At 39.5% G+C, this 25,662-nt stretch overlaps 1 protein-coding gene across 1 annotated transcript in view; it reads right to left on the reverse strand.

The window, feature by feature from the left end:
* rptor (regulatory associated protein of MTOR, complex 1) overlaps positions 1-25,662 on the reverse strand; it is a 383,050-nt gene that overhangs the window by 337,492 nt on the left and 19,896 nt on the right. Inside the window, exons 2-3 of the mRNA XM_060844826.1 lie at positions 11,634-11,736; positions 730-812 (exon numbers count right to left, since the gene is read on the reverse strand). Coding sequence (XP_060700809.1) covers positions 730-812; positions 11,634-11,736 — 186 coding nt within the window. The remainder of the gene's footprint in view (positions 1-729; positions 813-11,633; positions 11,737-25,662) is intronic.

The raw sequence follows: 25,662 nt of genomic DNA on the forward strand, positions 1-25,662 counted from the left end.
TTTCAAGCATGAGCTCTTCATCAGGAAAGGTCATGCCCGCAACGTCGATTCTCCTGCTCCTCAGATGCTGCCTGACCGGCTGTGCTTTTCACCACCACACTTTTCGACTCTGATCTCCAGCATCTACAGCCCTCACTTTCTAGCTCCTTTGGTATGTCAGCAGCAATCACATCAGATGCTGACCGCGTCATGCATTTTCAACTAGGTTCAGAAATCAAAGACTACCCAACCGCAAGAGTATAAAACAGAAAAGCAATTGAATGTTCCAGTCATTTTTTTATTCATCAATTGTAACAAAAACAAACTTATAACTCAAATTGTAAATTAAGTTTACAAGTTACCAAAACAAACTCTGACATACGACTGAAGAAGAAGTGGGTGTTTGCCTAATTGTAACACAGTATTAAGGAAATAATGGAGTAATACTGTAGTTAAATGCAGTGATTTTGCAGCAGTTTACAACAGAAATGTAGAGGACACAAAGACTTCAGGTTACTGCCAACAGTAAAACAGAAGCCTCAGAGTACACAGTCTGAAATGACAGAATGATCTGCAGAAACACTCCATTAGCTCAAAGGCTGACAATGGCAACATACTTCCTCAATCAGATAATATTCAGATTCCACTTATTCAATAGCACATAGTTACAAGTTTCGTTGTAGCTGCTTACTTAATAAATGCCCAATAATTTGCTAAATTTATTCCCAATACTGAATAAATAAAACTCACCCTTGGTTGCCAATTTTCATACTGCTTCTGTAAATTAGCACCAATACTTTCCAATGCTTTTTGTGGGCTCATGGACAGTGGATCTGCAAGACATTAACGCAAAAATATTTCAATGCACAAGGTAATCTCTATTGCTGCCATTAAACCACTCAGTTGTGTCATGCTGCTGTGAAAAACTATCAAACAAAACACTGTGGAAGTAACTTATATCAGGATTCTAGTGATTCATGGAAATAGCTCACCATCAACTTCACAAGGGCAATAAAGGCTAGTCTTGCCAAAAATGCCCAATGTCATGAATGAACAAACAAACGTTCACATTCTGGGAAAAGAGGCTAATTGACAGACATTAGCAATTATCATAGATTTTCATTAATGTAGATGGACCAAGGGAAGCCCCTCAACTACACAGTGGATACTGTGTGGTTATGGGGCTGTACAACGTGATCCTATCCTGGTTCAGAAACCTAGCAAGACTAAGGCAGGGGGATGCTGGAAAGATGGGCTTCTCGAATAGGATCAACAGCTGGCTATCCACGCAGACCTTCAGTTGTTAAACTATATGACTGAAGAATTGGCAGTGATAATGATGATGATGATGATGCAACTCATCTCTCTTCCTGCTCGACCATAATTTAAGAAAGGTGAAAAACTGGACATTATTCAAATTATATTCCTACAATGTCACAATTGTCGTCTATCTTTAATTCCATCTTTAAACTTAGACTGCCTACAGACCCAACTTTTCACTGTGGCAACTGTACAACTGCATGACATATTGCATCATTCGCATCAACATTTCACATCAATCTTCTCTACCACAATGCCCACTTCTTAGGGGTAACAGGGATTTGCAACCTCATACAAAAGTAACATCCACTGGATGCTGGAAATGTGAAATTAAAACCTGAAAATTCTGGAAATACTTAGCAGGTCTGGTAGCATCTGTGGACAGAACAGGAGAGCAGATATTTAAAATTTTATACTTTGCTTTTAAGTTTTCACATGCCTTTATTTAACAAAAATGAACAGACAAATGAATGAGTGTCACTGATAAACTCAAACAAATAATTTTGACCACCTCCTTGAACTGGAACCGATAAAAACGGACGATCTCATGCGAAATTATTCTGAAGTGGCATTTCTGAGCATCGCACTGCTGTGGGAACTGATAATGGCATAGACTATTCTCCGCGGGATTTCTGAGGCCAACAATCAAACAGCAACATATTCTCAAATTTCCCTGAAAACAGATACCAGATTTTGAATGATCGCCAGCCAATATTTCTAATATTAATGGCTATTACACAATTCCAAGTAAATTGCATGGTCTGCTTGTTCACATATAACTTGCCTTTTCCTCCAAACCTTATTAAATTCAGAACAAAGTTGCAACTGAATTAAGCTTGTGCAAAATTCTGTCTTTAGTGGGTTCTTTCTAAGACCAACATATTGGAGCAAGATTAGGCCATTTGGCTCATTGAGTCTGATCCACTATTCGATCATGGCTGATAGTTTTGTCAACCCAACTGTCCTAACTTCATCCTGTTATTTTCCTTGATCCCTTACTAATCAAGAACTTCTTTCTCTCAAAGACATTCAATGGCTTGGCTTCCACAGCCATCTGGAAAAATGCGTTCCACAAATTAATCACCCTTTGGCTGAAGAAATTTCTCCTGATCTCAGTTTTAAAGAGTCATCTCTTCACTCTAAGGATGTGCCCTAAGTCCTAGTCTCTCCCACAAGTTGGAGCATCGACATCACAGCCACTCTATCCAGGCCTTTCAGTATTCAATGAGATTCCCCTTTCATCCTTCTAAACTCTATCAAGTACAGACTCAGAGTTCTCAACCACTCCTCATATGATAAGTCCTTCATCCTGCAATAATTCTTGCAAACCCCTTCTGAAACCCCTCCAAGGACAGAACATCCATCTTTAAATACGGAGCCCAAAACCGCTCACAATATTCCAAATGCAGTCCGACCAAAGTCTTTTACAGCCTAAGCTGTGTGTCACTGCTCTTGTATTCTGGCCATCCTGAAATGAAAGCTAACATGGCATTTGCCTTCCTAACTACCAACTGAAGCCTTAAAAGAATCCCGAGTGAGGCCTCCCAAGCCAGTTTGTGGTTCAGATTTCTGAAGCCGTTCCCCATTTAGAAAATAGTCTATGCCTCTATTTTTCTACTAAAGTGCATAACTTCACACTGAGGTTGGATTTAAATGGAACAGCCAAAGTTTAAAGAAAATAAATTAAACAAAGTACAATAAATAATATTATTCACTTTAATTCATTCATTCAGCATCTAGTGCTCACCACTTGATTAGATTAGATTCCCTACAGTGTGGAAACAGGCCTTTGGCCCAACCAGTCCACACTGACCCTCCGAAGAGCAACCCTCCCAGACTCGTTTACCCACTGACTAATGCGTCTAACACTATGGGCAATTTAGCATGGCCAATTCACCTGCCCTGCATATCTTTGGATTGTGGGAAGAAACCAGAGCACCCGGAGGAAACCCACGCAGACAGGGGGAAAATGTGCAATCTCCACACAGACAGTCACCCAAGGCTGGAATCAACCCTGGTGCTGTGAGGCAGCAGTGCTAACCACTGAGTCTCCATGCCGCCTCAGTCACCGTACCATCTATTCTCTGCTTCAGTAACTACATTTCAAATCTAATTACACTTAAAGCTCATGGAATCAGCATTAGTGAACGTTTAAACCTTTGGTAAATATATTAAAAAATAATAGGATTGAAATAATTTAAGTGGCAATTACTGTTGCTCCAGGGACAAAACAGGATCCACCTTCATTTAATAGAATGCCATTAACACAACAGGATACTATTATGCGAGAATAATTTAGTGGGATGCAGGTTTTAGTGAATGCAAATTTAGTGGATATTTCTTTACCACTGCTTTGAATTTTACATTTCACAACTAAGATGCTAAAAACGCTGTGAACTCTATCATGCCACCAATGATTGCCTTTAATGAAACTATTAAATTCTGCACACAAACATGAGGTCACAGAATGGAATCAAGCCTTTCAGCCCAAATGGTTAGGACTGCTTTTTACACACCCAACAAAAAGTCATGGGTTTTCTAATCTCCACTCAGGCTGACCCTTCTTTTAAAAAAACACATGGAAGTCGGTTCAATTGGATCTGCCCCTTCTCAAATTCTGGGTGCTATTCCAAGTAAGACGATTTAGCACCTTTCATTTCCACACAACATCCTAAAACTCTTAGACAATTAAACATTTTAGAAGCGGACATTGTGCCGTCACATGGAAAAAGAGGGCAGCCAATTTATTATAGGCAACTTCCACAATTTCTATTATATCAAGAACCAATTAATTTGCTTTTGTGAAACTGATTGAGGGATAAACATTGGTCAGACATAATTCCCATACCCTTCTTTAAAATAACAGCATGACATCTTTTACATCCACTTGACAGTGCAGACTATAACTCAGTTTAAGAGCTCATTGAAAGATGACATCTCCAATACTCCACCCCCTCAATACTGCCTTGATGTTAATTTTCACTTTATAATCCTCCAATAATCAATTCCATCTAACTTCAATTACTTTCTCAGTTATTTCTGAAAAAAGATTTGAAATTTGCTGTACTTTGTTTCTGAACAAAGAACAGTACAATACATGAATACGTCCTTCAGCCCACCATGTCTGTGCCAAACATGATATTATTCTGAACAATTCCATCTGCCTGTTTATGGTCTGTACTCCTCTATCCTCTGCCTGTTCATAAATGCCTCTTAAACTTTGCTATCGCATGTGCAACAGAGTCAGCAAGACTTCATAAATGAAAGTCATTCCACACAAAATTATTAGAATTATTTTTGAGGAGATATCAGACAAGATAGACAGAGGAAAAAAGCAGTGGATGCAATACATTTCAATTTCCAAAGGGTTTGCTAAGGTACTACACAGAATCACAAACACAAAAGTAGAAATTGCTGCAAAAGCTCAGCAGCTCTGGCAGCATCTGTAGAGAACTCTGAGATAACATTTCAGGTCGAGTGACCAGTCCTTCTCAACACAAGATCATTCCAACTCAAAAGGAGACCATTCAGCCCATTGTGCCTGCACTAGTTGAAATTCAAATCCACTATCTATTGTGGTGGGTTTCTCAGAGCATTACCCAAGTCTCTAGGTTATCAGTCCAGTGGCAACACTACTGTCTTCTCACACAGGTATTACTTTGGCTCACTCCAAATTTATTGGGATATTGCAATGTTCATTGATTTGACAATAGTGAATAGAGTTAAACTAGCTCGGAAATTGGTTGATAGATGTGCAGACAGTGATAACCTAGCTACCTCCACTCACTGCACAGTGGCAAATAGTGAAGTAAACAGGATGCGATTGGATTGTAATCCAAAGTGTTTTATCTTCACTGAGATTCAATACTGGTCACTGAGCCAATTGAATTAAATCCAAGTCCTGAAAACGTGGAAACGTTGGTATTACCCACACGATAAAGGATTTTTAAAAAATTGAATTTCATGGCATCTTGACAGACAGAATCCAAAAGAAGCTACATAAGGGTACACAGAATAGGAGTAAAGAAGCATTAAACATAAGCATGGATTCCAGTTAAATCTTGACCATATTGGAACCAGGAACAGGAGCAATGACAACTGGGTAAGGTATCAAGCACAGACATTGCAGTCATTCAATATATACCGTCAATATTTCTAATGAAGGGAGCAGAAGAAATTAAATCAGTTTTTTTTTGTTTTGAACTAAACTGCCAGAGAGCCTTACATACATTTGTGATTTCAATTTGTTCTGAAAATGTTCATGTATTCATTTTGTTCACTGTTTTCCCAGGCATTTCTCATCCATCTTTCAAAGTCAAAGTATTTCTAGGAGCACTGTTCTTTAACTGGACATTTAAATACAATTAGACTTTGGTTAGGCCACACTCAGAGTACTGTGTTCAATTCTGGTCGCCATATTACAGGATCAATGTGGAGGCTTTGAAGAGCATGCAAAAGAGACTTACCAGGCTGCTGCCTGAATTAGAGGGCATGAACAATAAAGAGGGGCTGGAAAATGCAGGCTGTTTTCTCAATGAGATGCATAGATAGGGTTGATGGCCAGAATCTTTTTCCTAACATTGATTTGTCTAACTTAAAGTGAGAGGCAGAAAGTTTAAGAGAGATGTGAGGGGCAAGTCTTTTTTTTTTTACACAGAATATGGTAGGAGTCTGGAACGCAGTACCAGGGGTGCTGATGGAGGCAGATACATTTAAGGGTCTTTTTAATTAAACACACAAATATGTAAAGAATAGAGGTATATGGACCAAGGGCAGGCAGAAGAGATTTGGCGTCATATGTGGCACAACATCGCAGGCCAAAGGGCCTGTTCCTATGCTGTATTGATCTATAGGTTGTAAGTTTGCTCACTGAGCCGGCAAGTTTGTTTCCAGACGTTTTGTCACCATGCTAGGTAACATCATCAGTGAGCCTTCAGTGAAGCACTGGTGTCCTGTCTCACTTTCTATTTGTGTCTCGTGGTCTCTTAAGGTGGGTGATATCATTTCCTGTTCTTTTTCTCAGAGATTAGTAAATAGGACCCAAATCAATGTGTTTCTTGATGGAGTTCCCAGGCCACTGGGAATTCCCGTGTGTGTCTCTGTTTAGCCCGTCTTAGGAGGGATGTGTTGTCCCAGACAAAGTGGTGCCCTTCTTCGTCTGTGTGTACGGCTACTTAGTGATAGTGGCTCATGACTTTTGGTGGCTAGTTGGTGTATTCTGGTGGCTAGCTTTCTGCCTGTTTGTCCGATGGTAGTGTTTGTTACAGACCTTGCAAGGTATTTTGTAAATGACATATTTGTTTTGCTGGTTATTGGTATAGGGTCCTTTAGGATCATCAGTAGCTGTTTCAGTGTATCGGAAGGTTTATGGGCTACCATGATGCCAAGGGGCCGGAGCAGTCTAGTAATCATCTCTCAGGTGTCTTATTATCCACCTAGAGACCGAGACACAAACAAAGTAGGACAGAACACCAGCGCTTCACCGGATGCTCACTGATGTTACTTAGCATAGTGACGAAAAGTTTGAAAACAAGCTTGCCAGTTTAGCGAGGAAACTTACAATCTGACCTCAACCTGAGCTACAAATCTTCTCAAAAGTTGTATTGATCTATGTTCTAAACAACAAAACTGAATTCTTAAAGAAAAGTCTATTCCAAACAGTTTTTGAATACCAAGTATCATGACAGACTGCACTTGTGAAGTCATTAGGACTGATGCCTCAGCCTGGTGTGAAGAGAGGCTGTCAAATCCTCCAGCAGCATGTTTACTATGCTTTGATGGCGAAGTAATTAGAATTCACCACAACTGGTATGATAGCTGACCAGCAGTGGTGTGGCCTATGTCTGATACAAATCCAGGGTACAAACAGCCATTAAAGTAAGGAACAACTTATTTAATATCTTCAGAAATGAGTCACATCAACACAGTGGCTACAAGAGTACGTCAAATACTGAGAATACTGCAATGAATAACTTAGCTCCTGACTCCCCAAAGACTTCCCATCATCTACAAGACACAAGTCAGGAGCTGTGATGGAATATTTCCCACTTGCCTGGATAGATGCAGCTCCAACAACACTTTGGATGTTTGACACCATCCAAGCCAAAGCAGCCTACTTGATTAGCATGACATCAATCAACATCAATTCCCTCTACCACCAGCACTCAGTAACAGCGGTGTACTATCTACAAGATGCACCACAGAAATGCTCTAAAGACCCTCAGACAGCACATTCCAAACTCACGACCACTCTGATCTAGAAGGCCAGAAGCAGCAGATATATGGGAACATGGGAGGTAACATGTAACATGGACTGTTAATCCAGAGACCCAGGTAATGCTCTGGGTACCTGGGTTCAAATCCAGCCATGACAGATGGTGGAACTTGAATTCAATAAAAATTTGGAGTTTTATGATGACGGAGAATCCACTGCCAATTATTGGAAATGCCCATCTGGTTCACTAATGTCCTTGAGAGAAGGAAACTGTCATCCTTACCTGTTCTGGCCTATATGAGAGTCCAGACCCACAGCAACTTTTAACTACCCTCTAGTCAATCACGGACAGTCAATAAATGCTGGACTAAACCAGTGATGCCCACATCCCATGAACGGATAATAATAAACCTGCAAGTTCTCTTCCAAGTCACTCCCTATGCTGACTTGAAAATATTACCATTCCATGTCTCCGAGCCAAAATCCAGGAATTTTCTCCTTAATGATATGGAGGATTGCAGTGGTTCAAGGCGGGATCTCATCACCACCTTCCGAAGGGCAACTAGGGACAGGCAATAAATGCTGGCTCAGCCAGCAACATCACACAAACGACTGAAAAAAAGGAGCTTGGATATCCATGACATGAGACTAAATCTGAACCAGTGAATCCTCCCAACCACTACTTCATAGATCAAATTTGGAAATATGCAGATGAACAAATTAAACAACTTTAAACGGTTCATTATGGATCAAAGCTACTAATTAACACAGCAACAGGTAGGTCCTTTAATTTGCTGTCCTTACTTTATAGTGCAAAGCAGATTTCTTTTCCAAAGGACACAGGCCTAAAGACTTTCGCAAGAACAATTCAGGCTGCCTCAAAAACATTCTTTTGAATGAAGGAACATTTTTGTAAATAACTCAATAATGTTCACTGTATTTTCTAAAGAGAAAATGCTTGGCAGTTTGAGCCTCAGAGGACTTTAATAGCCAAGCTAAATCAATGCTACATAGAGAAAGAACAGCTCTATTTACAAGCTTCCAACTGGACATCATCCAAAACTAATCACACCAACCCATCCCAGCCACCAAAATGATAGCTCGGGGGAAAAAAAACCAATGAAGCACCAAGCAAGCTCAGCAATGACATTCCCCATCTGTGGAGCAGGTGGGACTTGAACCACTGTGCCACGAGAGCTCTTTGCATTCTGTAGTGAGCTCTTTCCAGTCATAGAGAGTCATCGAGTCCTAGAGCATGGAGACAGGCCCTTTGGCCCAAACTGGTCCATGCTAATCAAAATGTGCATCTACACTAACTCCATTTCCCCACACTTGGCTTATATTCTACTATCCTATCCTTGTATTTGTCGAAATGTTTTTTAAATGCTGTTAACGTACCCGCCTCAACCACTTCCACTAGCAGCTCATTCCATATGCATACCACCCTGTGTAAAAAAGTTGCCCCTCAGGTTCCCTTTTATTCTTTCCCCTCTAACCTTAAACTGATGACCTCTATTCCTTGATTCCCCAACCCTAGAAAAAGTCTGAGTCATTCACCCTATCCATGCTTGCATAGTCTTATACACCCCTATAAGATTCCCCCCCAACCTCAGTCTCCTACGCTCTACAGAAAAAAGTCCTAGCTTGTCCAACCTCTCCCTATAACTCAGACCATCAAGTCCTGACAACATCCTTGTAAATTTCTTCTGCACTCTTTCCAGTTTAATAACATCCTTCCTACAACAAGGTGACCAAAACGGAACACAATACTCTAAGTGTGGACTCACCAACGTCCTGCACAATTGCAACATAACTTCCCAACTTCCATACTCAATGTCCTGACTGATGGAGGCTAGTGTGCCAAAAGCCACCTTGACTGCCCTGTCTACCTGTGACTCCACTTTCTTTAGCTGAGTTTCTAAGGTTAATTTGGACCTTATAACACTCCATGAGCCAAAGTGTGCCTCAACCCAAAGTGATTCTATTCCAAACTCCCTGCTGAGGGGCCAAATCCACTCTTGGTCTCAACCAAGTTAAGATAGTTGCAAAAGTTTTGCTGATACAGTGGGTAGCCTTTATAGTTTTGTGATAAATATCTATAACAAATATTACATAGAACACCAAGAACCTGAACCAAAATCCTACACTGCATAATTGGAATTTTGTGCCAAACAATACATTGCTTCAAACAAAGCAAACCCTTCGACTTTAAAATTAGCTACACTTTGCACAAGACTGATTTTTTCTGTGAATTGCAATTTTTCCATATGTATACCAATGTTCAGAATTGTTGCTCAAACTGAAGAACCAACTATACAATATAGGAGCAGGCTTTATTTTAAAAAAGCGAGTCAGACCATCTAACTCTAATGGCAAGACGGAGACAATGCTGCATTGAGGAGACATGTTATTTAAGAAACAGCAATGTCCCAGATTCAGCCACTGGTTTTGACTGAATTAATCAATCTTACTTGGGCTGGTTGGACTAATAATTAGTTGCAGTGCCTTGCATTGAGGAGGAAAGTAACTACATTTTTCTAATGATCAAGATTCCTTCCCTCATCAGTATTCAGGGACTACGGGCAGAAGTGAGTATGTGGGGATCAAGGAAGATGATCAAGCAGACCAGTTAAATCATCTGCCTATACTTATAATCCCAACTCAAGTAGGTACACTTGAGCAAAATACCAACCTCCAGGAAAAAAAAATCAACGTCTTCAAAACTGGGAAAATACTGACAGAAAGGTAACATTTTGTTAAGAAAACACCCAATGACAGAGTGGCTCAGTGGTTAGCATGCTGCTTCACAGCACCTGGGATCCTAGCTCAATTTGTGCCAATTCCACACATTGTCTGTCTGCCTGCTTGGGTTTCCTCGCACAGTCCAAAGATGTGCATGTTAGATGGATTGACCATACTAAATTGTACATAGTGCCCAGGGACATGCAGGCAAGGGAGGTTAGCCATAGAAATGCAGGGTTACAGGGATAGGGTAGGGGATGAGTGAGGGTGGGAAGTTCTTCCGAGGGCTGGTGTGGACTCAATGGGCCGAATAGCCTGCTGCTGCACTGTTGGGATTCTATGATTCTAGGTATTTCTATCCCGCCTCCACTACTCAAGTATCTATTGTGCTTATACTTAAGAGTTGAACAGAATCAGGATTTGCAGTTACAAGCACACCATACATATATAACAGTGCAACAGAAGGTGGACTCTTGGGTTAATTGATGATTTGCATTTTCACCAGCTTCAACCAGTTCTAACAGATTTGATGTATTAACAGTTAAATCTAAATTGAACTAAAACTAATTGTTACTCCATTTTGTCTTCCCAAAGAATTTAATTATTTATTCATTGAACCAAATATGAAGTCCTTATATTTTCTCACCTTTTCTGTTCCCCCTTCCCTCCTGGAAGCAAAATCTAGAGGTTACACAAGCATGATTTACGAAAGCAATTTGGGTTGTTTATTTTCCCCCCTCATTGACATGGCTAAATTAATAAACTTGGCCCGTGGATTGAGGAACTGCTCAAACTCTTTAAATCATATCTATTTGGAAACATCAACCAAAGCACAATTTCTGTGTAAAAATAACCACGAATTCAGCAAACAACAAATGATTAAAAAGATAGATAAATTGTCCAGAGCAATTAATGAATGCACTCAAATTTTGAGCAAAAACAGAAGTGTATGTTCTTAAACATAACAGGTCGTGAAACAAGAAAAATAACTGCAGTCCATCTGGTTATTTCCAAAAACTGACAATTTCAAACATGTAATGGTTTGTGATTCAGTGCTTTGGTACACCATCAAACTCACAGCAAGTGGTTAGATAAAGCACTGATTCCCCAAATGATATGTTTCCAAGTTGAAGATAGTCAATTAGGAAGGAGATTTTACCACCTGGGAGATGCATGTCATGAAATAACATGTTGCACAACTCTCAACAGCAGCACAGATTGCTTTCCTACCTCTTGGATTAAAAGGGTGAAGATAAAATTAAAACTTTATGTTCTGAGTGTTATTGGCCAAAAACAATAAATATTCAGAAATATGAATGAGAATATGAACCAAGTCATAAATGAATATATTATCGCTCAAATTTGAGGGGTTACTCACCTATCCAACACTCTAAACGAGCACAGGGAGTAGTTTTCACCACATCTGGGGGGTCCACACCAACGTTCAGGCATAGAACTAAGGCAACACTGACAGTTTTCATCTAAAAAACAAAATATTCCAAATTATTCCATAAACAGGACTGATCAATGAATGCAAACTAACAAAGTATAATTATCACGCACTCATGAGCTTTTATTTTCAATGCGCTCTTTTAAATTGTAATGAATTAGATGGCAAATATTATGCTAGTGGCCTTTATATGGGATAAGCCTGAAATAAAACTGAAAACACAAACTGTATATTCATATCTGTGGGGTTCTGGCAGTGTGCAGTTACACCAGTGAGACACATAATGGAACAAATTTACAAATACACAATCCCAATCTATTCAATATCTCTTTTAAATAGATGCACAAAAAAATAATAAGGGCTCTTGTGGCACAGTGATAAAAGTCCTTCCCTCTTGGCCAGAAGGTGCCCCACACGTCACAATATGTTCAAACAGGTTAATTAAAATAACTACAAGAGAGATTTGGCTTGAAATTATGCACGCACACATATATTTAACAAATGGACAGCTCAACAACAGTTGGCATTTGAAAGCTTTAACATAGTAATACATTCCAAGGTGCTTCGCAAGAGCATTATCAAACACAATGTGACATCAAGTCACAAAGGAGGATGTTAGGACAGTAGACCAATAGCTTGATCAAAGCGGTAAGCATAAAGGAGCATTTCAAAGGAGAGAGAATCAGAGAGGTTGCTAATGATAAAGCGAATAAGGAATTCTTAAAATAAGCATAGCTAATGATGATTACCATTGCAGTTGCACTACTCAGTAAATAAAGCTGACAATGCTGATATTAATAATTACTTTAGCTAATGCCCATAGGTATATGGCCCATGCTGTCTCTTACTTTCAACTGGTTCAGGATGGTTATAATTATTTCTGCGAACCCACCCACTAGTTGATTTATCCCCACACCCTGCCTTTCAGTGACTCAGTACCTATGCCAATGAGGAATTGTTATTTTGGGATTTTATTTTCTCTTTTTTTTTGCTCATTATCAACATATACCAACTCAACAAATGACGGCTAAAATATGCATAAAAGCATTTGTCAAGACTATTAACAGCTGCAGTGTGGTACAGGTATTCCTGCTATGGTGAGATAGACCACATAGATTGCAAATGGTCATCAATTGCATCAGTACTTCTATTCAGAATACCTGCCACATTTTCCTGCATTCTTACTTGGAATCCATCACAGAAAACAGTTGTAGATCACAAACAGAACAGCCAATGTTTATCTCAGCTTTTGCTCTTTAAAAGTAATGATAAAATATTGGAACATAATCAGGTTCCCGACTGTGTATTTGGCATCAAGTGGTCATAATGGTAGAAGGCCCTTCATTGAGCTTATGTCTGAAATGGCCATTTTCTTGCTCCTCAGATTCTGCTTGACCTGTTGTGATTTTTTTTCAGCATCACGCTTTGCGACTCTGACTCTGCAGTATCTGCAGTCCACACTTTCTCCTAACTGCATTTGTGAACTTTGTCTCATCTACAAACTTGGTTATTTTACATAGCTACAAATAAGCAGTGGCCCTAATTTAAGGGACAGCACTCTATGCCTCCCTCCTAATACCATCCTAATATTCACGGCCAAGGGCAATGTAATCTCTTCCAAAGGGCATAATTAGGAGAGGGAAGTGTGATGATGCAATGGTTTTAAGAGATTGGTGCCAAGTAGTCTCCACAGAACCACTAGTGTGAACAGTTTGAGGCACCTTGGGGGGTTTGTTTTTAAGTTTGAACAATAGAAGAAGCCTAAATGGGTGTGGTCAAGCTCTCAGAACCAGGGTTTTTAGTTTCTTTGGTTTTCACTAATAACGGTTGTTGCTGAGTCTGCTGCTACAGTACAGTTCTCCCTGATACACTTTCAGAGTTCTCTTTACATTTTTCCTCCTGAGCTGAAGTTTCATGAGAGATAATCTGTTTCTGAGTTTGCCTTTTGCCAAGGGTACGTTTTTGGAATGTTACTATATTGGAACCATTACTGCTTAGTAGCTAACTAATCGATTATTCTGTTGAGTTTTCCAATAGTTACTGCTAAGCCAATTCTTTTCTTTATTCTTTTGTTGTATTTTAACTAGCGTGGATGAATAGTCGGTTTTGCTTCAAATCTGGTCATTTGACCAAACCAATTGTATCTCAAACACAGTACCATACACTTACCTTTTAAATAAGAAAAAGTTAGGGCCTAGATTATCTTAATATATTTTGAGGGGATTTGGTCTGGTACATAAAAAGATAGAGATTAAATTCTCTACATCACTATTCTCTGGAAGATGACAACTAATGCTGCACTATAATTTGAGAGATGCCTGGAGTTCACTGGTACCACTGTCACCAGTGGTCATTTTTCATGAAGCAGCCCTGATCACAGGAGTCAGCAGCTTTTGAATTTTCTTTTTGTGCAATGTTAGGAGGAATGATGAATAGCCTTACTCATTCCTGCATGCTTCAAATTGAGAAGTGGATGTCAGGCTATCAGGAACAGGACTTTTTTTTAAAACTTCACACCAAAGGAAATTGAAAGCATATGCAGAGACTTTGCTGCTACTCTACTTGAAATTGGCCAACATTACTTAAAACGATACACTGGGCCAGATGTTTAAGTATCACAAAAAGCAGAGGCAGAACCCCCCCTAAACAATAACAAATCCAACAACCAAATATGCTCCATAGTCAAGTTCCAAGCATGGCACTCAAATCAGTTCGTTCCAAAATCTCAATAAAAATTTTAAAATGTTTCAAATCTTAACCACAAAATGTTGGAAACACATACATCAGAATCTAGAGATGATAGTGATCAAAACCTCCTCACTTTCTGTTTTGCAGTTTTTAACAGAACTTCAGTCTCTCAGCCTGCCTGCAATCTACAAAGCCTTATGTATTGATCCAGACTTGCACCAAGAGAAAGAAGACCAAGGAGGTCAACACATTTGTTCTCAAATCCACACAGGAAGCCACAAGCCATGAAGAATTACAAACACACTTCAGAACAAAACATTCTGTTTTCTGTTTGTGCAAACATAAATCAACTGGAATCATTAAGAAACCACTCATCCCAAAATGTGAACAGCATGTCTTTCTTTTTGCAGTATACTAAACTAAAAAAAACAGTTAATCTTACTTAAAACACTCCAATGGTTTCAACAGTGTTTCAAGCAATTTAACACACACTATTTAACCAAGCCTCCACAAAGACTTTGGCTCTTTCTTCCAGGTGCCACAGGGTTGCTACTAAGTAAATCCATTCACAGTGGAATATCAAATGATAGTAGTTCTCAAATAACACCATTACATATTTTAAATGTCACTTATAATATAAGTGGCAGAAATGTAGCCAATGCCATCAAGAAATGCATTGTAGCTGCAAAAGTATATGGGAAGAACAAAGCACACATCTGCCATGGTCTCTGAAGCAACTCAGAATTCAAATATATTAAAGAGGAAAAGATAAAAGTAATGCCATGTCTTCACAAATGCTGTATATTTAAACCTGCAAATTAATACATTTCCATTGAGGAACTTCACTCTGCTTTAAATTCTTTAAGTGCAGCCTTTAAGTATTGACTGAGTGTTTCCTAATACCTAGCTTGGGAATTCCCAGTCTTGTTCATTCTCCACCCTTTACATCTTAACTCAGCCTGGCTGAACTTTATTTTAAAAAGGCACCATTCCTGTGTTCTAGAAGGAAATATTATGCAAGCCTATGCTTAAAGACAATCCAGCTGACAAAGCCAACAAAGTTTCACATCCTACCACTTAACAGGTCAGGTACTGAAAGCTTAACATTTAGAGATAGTAACAAAGCACTGTGAGTGACGACTCCACCAGAGGACATCAGAAATACGCTTTTCCCATTCCAGTTTCCATTTTGAATACTAAATCTGTTTTTATTTTCACTGCCATTTTATGCTGCTTCAACTTCGTATTTTTGATATTTGTATCAGTTAGAACATAGAACTGTAAAGCACAGCAACGGGCCTTACAGCGCACAATGTTGTGCCGCACGTGACACTAAAACTAACTAAAATAATCCCTTCTGCCTGCCCTTGGTGCATATCCCTCCATTTCTTGCTTATTCAGTGTTTATCTAAATGTCCCCTGTCGTATCCACCTTCACCACCACCCCAGGCAATGCATTCCACATTCCTACTGCTGTAAAAAACTTGCCTCTCATTTTTGAGCTTGCACCCTCTCAGCTTAAATGCATGCCTCCTAGTTTTAGACATTTTACCTCAGAGAAAAGGATTCTGACCGTCTTCTGACTTCTACGCTAATGATATATGTGTATTCACCTCGTGAACCAAAATGCCAAAAACATCAATGAGGATTTTTATTGCATACCTTTTTTGAAAAGTGGTCCCATTAACATCTGAATTTAACATTTGGATTAACTTCTTAGTCAAGTTTATAATTTTAAGGATTCACTTTAATGATAGCTAAGCAGAAAAGAGCATTCAATGTTCTTTCAGAACCTCTGGAAGAATCAGTTTCATCTTCTACTAGATTTGGCATCGAGTCTATATTCCTTTACTCCCTGATGAATCAATGCCGTGGCATTTTTCACAAACACCAACTGACTTGGCACTCATTGTGCCACAGAGCAGCTTAATCATGTGAAGACTATTCTTTCACTGACATTTAGTTCAGCTGTTTGAAATTTAGCAGTGCAAAGTCTCAGACACTGTTCCCTATGGATGTCACTATGGCATAAATAAACTTATTTTTACTGAGGGTTGGGCAGTCTACAATCCTTTTCCTTTGTGAAGTTTTAATAATATTGTTCCATCTTCCCCTGCCACTTTCAGATGATCTTTGACTCTACCTGGCCTTGGTTGCCATGAATCTGAATGCAAGATGATCTTTCCCTCCACACTGATCAAGCTATTCACTCTCTCATCTCAAGGCCTGCTCTAGTTACTCGACTTCCTTTCCAGCTTGTATCTATCCACCATTGATACTTGGTACGGTCTCCTCTTTTTGCTCACTCACGGGGGCTTCCAACTGTTAGCATTTTCTCTTTTGCCTTCTTCTGTACCTCACATTGGTGCTCATCCCTTGTTTTCTCCAGTCAGAAGCATCAACACTTAAAATGCGTCATGCCTACAAGTAAAGCCTTGGGTATTGGTCTACAAGTGACTAAGCCTATTTCATCTCCAATATCTTCCATGCTTAATGTTGTAACATGGAATTGAGGATTGAGCAAAACATGTCCAAATATTTCATAACGCTATGGACTGAAATACCACTGCCAAAGTTCCATCTAAAAGGAGTTTATTGCAGTCAGAGTAGTTCTAATAATTTAACCATTTAGAATGATTTCACAAATATTTGTCTGATATATATTACACTCGTTAATACCTCATATCAGCTGTACTTGGATAGAGGTTTAATGAAACACATCAATACTTTCAAGATAAATTGATCCTTCAGCACATTCTCCCCAATCAAATTTACTACCTCTCCATATTATTGAGTTGAATTTCAATATTTAATAAGCTCCAACAGCCTGTTAACTATTATTAGATTGCTCATGCTTTTTTTATTTAAGGTTAACATCAAACCATCAGTACCATACATAAAATTAATGGACATTACAACATTGCTGGTGATATTTCACCACAAAGTAACGCCAGCTCTCAAAAAGCTAAACATTTTGGCCCATTGCCAGTTAAACTATTCACCTTTATCACCTTCTCCGTGTTCATTGACAACCCCCAACTCTAATGAACACCAACTATTGCCTCTAAATTATCAGTATGCTTGGCAACTATTCTATACTGAATGAGCAGAAATTTATTCCAATTAAATACTGATCAAACCAAAGCTTGAGGTCTATCACAAACTTTAGATCTATCTTGAGGTCTATCACAAACTTTATTCTCCAGATACTGAAACCAAGCCTGTCCCTCACTACTGTCTAAAATCAAACCAAACTGCAGGTAATTTTATATCTTCTTTGATCCCACATCGAGCATCTAATCACTTAACCATACCATCACTAAGACAAACTAATTCAACATAGATGAGTGTTTCAGGAGCAGCTATGCCTTTTTTAAAACCCTAAACTATAGGCCTAACTATTCCAAAAGATTCTTGGCTAGCCTCCCTTATTCTACATAAATTTGAGGTCATTCAACTGGCTGCCACATTTCGACTCGTACTGACACCAATTTATCCATCACTCCTGTGCTTGGTAACCTACACCAATTCCAGGTTAAACAATTCTACAATTAGAAACTTTTCATCCTTCTTTCCAAATCACATCATAGCCTCACCTTCCCCATCTCTAATTTCCTCCAGCACAACATTTCTCCAATTCTGGTTTCTAGAGAACTCCAATGGACACCATGTTACTGTTGGGAACTGTTGGGAAGGCAACACATCAACACGCTAAGGACCAAGCAAAAACTACCCTATGGGATTCCGGTTGCCAAGTGGAGCTCCAAGAATTCTGGACAGGGCAGGAAGCTGAGATTTCCTGTAAAGTGCCACCTTGGGATAAGATATAAAACATTGACTGGAAATCACACATCATGTTTCATTGAACATTTCCCAGAACTCTAAAAACAAAACTTTTCAGTAGTATGTGGGTGGCACGGTGGCACAGTGGTTAGCACTGCTGCCTCACAGCGCCAGAGACCCGGGTTCAATTCCTGCGTGGAGTTTGCACATTCTCCCCGTGTCTGCGTGGGTTTCCTCTGGGTACTCCGATTTCTTCCCACAATCCAAAAAAACATGCAGGTTAGGCGAATTGGCCATGCTAAATTGCCCGTGGTGTTAGGTGAAGGGGTAAATGTAAGGGAATGGGTCTGGGTGGGTTACGCTTCGGCGGGTCGGTGTGGACTCGTTGGGCCGAAGGGCCTGTTCTACTCTAAGTAATCTAATCTAATCTAAAAAGTCACTCTAGCATCTTTTAAGGTAGCATCTTTTAAATCATTTGACAAGATGCGATACAATTATATTCTGCTGCTATGTTTTCCCTCCTTAACTGGTCCAGCACTGTTTTTGATGATGCAGTATGCACTCCAGAATCCATCTGCAAAGAAAAGTTTCTCCTAATCACACTCATTCTTTTGCTGATTTTAAATGTACATCTTCCATCCACAAGAGATTGTTTCATTTCTCAATTTACCTCATCGAAATCTGCCATTCTGAATATCACCATCACATCTCCAGTGGCACCACCTTCCAGGATAAAGTGTCTAAATTTCTCATCTCAAGTTAAAAGCAAAGGTGGCCATCCCAGATGTCACCTGATTTTGTTTTGTTACCCTTGGCACCATTTTAAACAGAACGTCCTAAGCTACTCAACAGTGCAGCCAATGATCTTGCTTCTGAAGTTTCTAATAATAAAACTTTTAAAGATTGGTGTATCTCAGATATAAAAATGTGGAGCCACAATTTAAAAACCTTCCATTTTTATGTATAGTTCTGTGATTCTAATTCACAGGCAATAGCAACAGTGGAAACCATGCAAGATAAGTCCACACAAAATATTATATGCCTTTTCATATAGTTCAGTTGATACAAGTCAGATTGATGTAACATTCAGGAGGAAAAAGTAAATTGTATTGCCGTGAGTTCATGGAATGCACTGCCAGTAACAGTGATGGACTCTCCCTCTTTATGGGCATTTAAACGGGCATTGGATAGGCATATGGAGGAAAGTGGGCTAGCGTAGGTCAGGTGGGCTTGGATCGGCGCAACATCGAGGGCTGAAGGGCCTGTACTGTGCTGTATTTTTCTATGTTCTATTGTTGACTTGGTATTCATTAAACAACTGCCTTGATAATTCAGAGTTGTTGTTCTGCTCAAAAATTCCAATTTCCTAAACATTCAAATTAAGTCATTGCATTAAAATGGCACAACAGCTCTTTAAACACCATGGATCTAAATTCAGTTAGTAAATTTGAACTAACAGCAGTTTGTCATTTTAAAAAGACAATAGATTTTGTGAATTGATAGATTTTGCTAAATATTCATTAGAATTCATTTTCATTGACACAAACAGCTGCTCCAGCAATAAAATTCTGCTAGATTAACTTGCTCAGAATTCAAAAGAAAACCAGTTTTCACATATGATTGAAGAATCTTGAAAATAATCTTGACCAAATAGCCAGAGAAATTGTTTTGTGTACTACATGTCAGGACCATCTTCTGTAAAATGAACTGGTTACTGAATGATGCACTACCTGTTGGAAAGCTTAGCTAATCAAGAAGGCAGTTTTTTGGAGTAGGGGAAAGTAAATCTTGCATCTTCTCAGAGTACCATGTTCCTCTGCCAAGACTTCTTTGCCAAAGAGGGATCCCTGAGCCACACAATAGTTATTGAAGCTGGACCAAGACAGAGTTCCAGCACATAATTTCTTTAATTTGACATTGCATTCAAATTCATGAATACGCACGTGTCTGGACATTTAAAAAAGGGAATATGTTACACAAATGAGACCTAAGGGGCAACTTTTTCATGCAGAGGGTGGTATGTGTGTATGGAATGAGCTGCCAGAGGAAGTGGAGGAGGCTGGTACAATTGCAACATTTAAGAGGCATTTGGATGGGTATATGAATAGGAAGAGTTTGGAGGGATATGGGCCGGGTGCTGGCAGGTGGGATTAGATTGGGTTGGGATATCTGGTCAGCATGGACAGGTTGGACCGAAGGGTCATTTTCTATGCGGTACATTACTATGACTCTATGACAAATCAAGAATACCTATAAAAATGTAAGTTACAGGCATTAACTTAAAGGAGTTACGAGTTACTCTTCAAACGAGTACACAGTTACATTAGCAAGAAAGAAACAGATTACATTTTGCTACTAGTTGCCAACGCCTGATGATGCAGGCTCCTGGCTTTCACCATTGCATCTTCAGGTGATTATTACCCCAAGTTTCTGGAGTCTCATACACGTACATGTTGACATCAAATTTGTTGCCTTTTATTCCAAGACATTGCTTCCCCAACTGATGGTTGTCAGATCCTAGTATGGTCATCTGTATGGATTTAAATTTCTAAACAATTATCATGCTATTAATTTTTTGTATTTTCATTAACCTATTGGTATGCACCCAATCCCTAACCTAGATCACATTATCATTTTTAATTGAATTTAAGTCCCAGGCACTTGCATTCATATATAGAAGCACAATGTAGGGTTGCATTAGAGGCAACATCTCTGTGAATTCACACTTGTAAGCTTTTAATAGAAAGGTTTCCATTCTTGCTTTCATGGCCTGTCTAACTAAAAGGAGAAAGTGAGGACTGCAGATGCAGGAGATCAGAGCTGAAAATGTGTTGCTGGAAAAGCGCAACAGGTCAGGCAGCATCCAAGGATTCCTGAAGAAGGGCTCATGCCTGAAACGTCGATTCTCCTGCTCCTTGGATGCTGCCTGACCTGCTGCACTTTTCCAGCAACACATTTTCAGCTGTCTAACTAAAATGCAACGACAATGCATCAAAAAGACACTAGAAACCATTATATCTTGAAATGTTGAAAAATTTTGTAACTTTTTGCATATAATCAGAGCACTTAAAATTTCTGCCAAATTTATTACAAAAACAAAAACCATATATAGCAAAAAAAACTAAAAGCGGCCAAAAGCATGATGTACCCACTTCCCTATTTTGCCTAAAGACAATCCTCAAAACTTCAGCCATGTATTTGATCACGCTTTTCAATCTTTGATTCATGCACCATTTTTCTTTCAGCAATTGAAGTATCCTGATTTGTTTTTTTACTTCAAATGGATGTTTTATCCAATTAAATTACACATAGCTCAAGCAAGCAACTTGTCAAAAAATGATTCTACATCATTTCTTCAGAAGGTCCTTGCAAGGGTTAAGCAAAGAAGCAATGCATCATCCAAATTCTCTTCCAACTCTCTCAAAGTAAATAGCAACCTGCACATTAACAACCTTTCTCTTTACCCTCTCGCACTAACAAGTTTGTATTTTGCAATAGTAGCCCTCAACATTACTGAGTTCGACAACTACCACTAAACACCTGTCCATCAGCTTTGCAGTAACAATACATGTCCATGGCTGTTGGTAAGCAGTGCTAGAAAGTGATGTTAGCTATTTCCATTCTTACAACAGTAAAAACGGTGTCATCTTTTATGGATCATCTATGTAATTTTTTTTTCTTATCCAAGCTGTCTAAAGACACCATGTTTGATATTTAATGTTCAAGAAAACAGATTCACATAATACTACTTATAGCAATACAGTGAGATAGCTTTTGATACTTAAACAGTAACTTCAGTTCAAATTAAAATTAGTCATATATGGACATATGATTGTAGACAGCTCATTCAGCTTCACTGGTTTGTACCAGGGTTTGCATTCCACAGGGCTCTCCTACCATCCTGCTATGTTTTTCTCAAATACTTATCCAGCTTTTCTTTAAATACATCAATGTGCTTTACCACAGCACTCCATAAGGCAGTAAGTTTCACATTATCTACTTCAAGCCCATAGGTTTCTCCTCAGTGGCTCAGTTAATTTATCACTAAACATTTCCCAAAACTCAAAACATTTCATCTGCAACTATTGTATTGAACCCTTTCATAATAGAGAAATCTCTAAAAGGTTTGGTCTGCACTTTTCTCGAAAAGAGTCCCAGCCAGATAAACCTCCAGCAGACAAAACCTGTCCATTGTATTAACATTCTTGTTAAATCCTGTCTGCATCTTCTCCATTGCTTTCATATCATTTCTGCATCCATCGAATTTCTCTCAAATAGTGTCTGGGGAATGAGAATCTTAGGTGTCCACAAGAATTCTCTCAGGAATTCTCCCGATAAAACACTGTGACCCACTGCTCTGATCTGTTCCCCAGAGAGAGGTGTCCCTCAGTCCCCCTCTTGCTGTGAAGTGGATTCAACCTCACTTCATAGAAGGAAGGTGGTCAGGGTCAGCCTAATCCACTTGCTCAGAGCTGTACTGCTCCCCAGTTCCACTTCAGCCACCAGCTCATTCATCGTGCTAACAAACTTTTTCTTTTCCTTTCAGGCAACAAGGCATATAAGATGCAACAATTCAGATATCCACGGTCCTCCGGAACCTCCCTCCCCTTCTCTCCCGACTCCACCCCTCTCCCGACTCCACCCCTCTCCCGACTCCACCCCTCTCTCGACTCCACCCCTCTCCCGACTCCACCCCTCTCCCGACTCCACCCCTCTCCCGACTCCACCCCTCTCCCGACTCCACCCCTCTCCCGACTCCACCCCTCTCCCGACTCCACCCCTCTCCCGACTCCACCCCTCTCCCGACTCCACCACCTCCATGTATTCACTATCCCTCCTAACCTTCTGCTCTCCAATGGTGAATGTCCTGTACTCAGCAAAGGTCTCAGTTTTTATCCCTCTGCATCCCCACCTGACTGAATTTAGGGCACAACAGGACAGTGAATGCTTTTATCACCTTTGCATCCATGCACATTTCCTTGGACAAGAGTCCTCTCCCTATTTCACATATCCCTTCACCTGCCTCCAACACTCTCACTCCTTCCATCCTTGTACCTGCACTTGACCTATTCATTAAGAACTGTCAACATGACATTGGTCGCCTCAATTTCACTGACACCCCTTCCTCCTTACCACCCAACCTTCAATGGACTAACTGCACTCTGCGCTCTCAGATCCAATTCTGACTTTGTAATTGGTGGACTTTGTCTGGTGGATTGAACTCTACTCTGAAGAGGCTGAATGCCAGCTCTCAGTTACCTCCTCCTATCTCCCCCGAACCATGACCCCAACATCGAACATCAGGCCACACGTCATTTCATCTGGTGATCACCCTGATCATTACCTCCAAACTGATCCCCTCCCAACTCCACAGAGCTTGCTTCTACCTAGTTCTCAAAATCTACAAATAAGACTGCCCAGACAGACCCGTTGTTGCTGCCTTTTCCTGTCCCACAGAACTCACAACATCCTACCTTGAATTGGGTTTTTCTCCCCTTGTCCAGTCCCTGCCCACTTACTTCTGCGATTCCTCTGATACTTTACACTAGCTCTGAGGAAGGGTCACTGGACCTGAACCGCCAATAACAGATGCTGCCAGACCTGCTGAGCTTCTCCAGTAATTTGTTTTTGTTTCTGATTTCGAGCATCCGCAATTATTTCAGTTTTCACACAAATCTTTTCTCCTGTTCAACTGCATAATCTCTATCAATTATCAACATTCTCCTGAGAAAGTCAAAGTGTACTTTAACTAGTCTCTATTGTTCAGTAAAGGCACATAGGGAAAGCAGGGATTTTTCAGCTTCAAGGCCACTTCACCGATTGGCCCATTAAAAATACTGCATGATCATCGTTTAACTTTGAAAATTGCTCAAGAAATGTTTGATCATCTCTAGTTATTGAAAGATGAATGGGCTTTAGCCAAGCTAAAAAATAAAGCTTTTTTTTATGGCCCATAAATTGAGATATCATATTCAGACTGCCACACAACATTCATTTCCCTAAAGTTGGAGCTGTATTGGAGTGCTGGCTGTTGACAGACGTGCACTATTTCTACATCTGGTTGCTGGACGGAAGCCAGTCATGAAGTAAATCTGGAATGCTATAATGATGAAATATGGATAACTTAAATTTCCAACACCACTTTTCGTGGGCTTTTGAAACTGTTCCATTTCAACATCTTACAAAACACAAATCCTGCTATACTGCAGAGCACTGATAAATACCACTTAAAGTATGCATGCATCAGTTGTGTATCTAAAACTTTAATATCTTTCATTAAAATGTAAAGTACTTGCACTAATGCCAAGGAAGTTGCAAAAATACTTATGGAAAGGGAGGAGAGATATGGAAGAAAGAATATACACCAAGCACAGACAGGAAAGATTTCTGCGCAGACCAAAAGAACTTGACTTGTCTTTTCACATCTTAAGAGGTTTTGATAGAAAGGATCGAAGTATCAAGACAATATGGCTTTCGGAGAGTTTTGAAAAAGTAAAAACAAAATGTCTGAATTACTGTCTCCAAAGATGGAACTAAATATTGAAAAATTGAGAGTTCGCTTCCTTCAATCCAGCTTTCATATCTCTGTTGCCACAGTCACTACCTTACTCTAAGTATTCCAAGGTATCCTGAGGGACAAGTAATCACATGTTTGATGTGATAATAAGTCCAAAACGCTAAGATTTATGACAGACAAACCTATGGAAGATGGCAATGTGGACAAGAATCTTGTTACATGAAGATACAGAACCAGTTGAGTTTGAAAATGGCAGCAATAATGGATGTGTGCAGGCTCTGTATGTGAAGTTACTCCATCCTTAGATTAAAAGCTTTACTCAATCCACATCGCAAGAAGTCATTTGCAACAGTTAAGGACAAGAAGAAAAACTATAAAAATTCTTATGCTACATCACAACATTCACCACTGTCAACTTTGCCTAACTTATTTCAAGAGATTCTTCCCTGGTAGTTTAAGCAAAATTCTAAATTCCTATCAACTTTAAGTTTCATGTCATTGACTGGTTGTTATTCCTGGCATGGTACACTTATGAGCATCCAGGAAGTTTATCTCTATTAACCCTCTTCAGTCAAATTCTTGTTCTCCAATAATCAACAATGCATAATATTCAAGTGAATATTGATCGAAGCACATGTTGGTGTAGATACATGACCTTTTCATCTCATTACACTTATGACTGTAGTACTTTCTATAGACACATATTTGATCACAGGCAGGGAATTCCACATAAATGGGCAAATTGCAGTTATTTAGCACAAAAGATCCTATCTAAATTAATCTTAAGGTCATGGTTGCCATTAGCAAGTGAAAAATTAGATCCCAAGGAAAGGCTGAAAACAACATGTAATATCACAAAGTCTCTTTAACTGGCAAGTCCAACTCGTTCTCTCCCTGTGGCAGAGCACTTCGCAAGAGATCTAATTAGGAAATTCACACATCTGCAATGCAGCCCAGTACTGAATAATT

This window comes from Hemiscyllium ocellatum, chromosome 25, assembly GCF_020745735.1.
Source record: "Hemiscyllium ocellatum isolate sHemOce1 chromosome 25, sHemOce1.pat.X.cur, whole genome shotgun sequence".
Taxonomy (NCBI): domain Eukaryota; kingdom Metazoa; phylum Chordata; class Chondrichthyes; order Orectolobiformes; family Hemiscylliidae; genus Hemiscyllium; species Hemiscyllium ocellatum.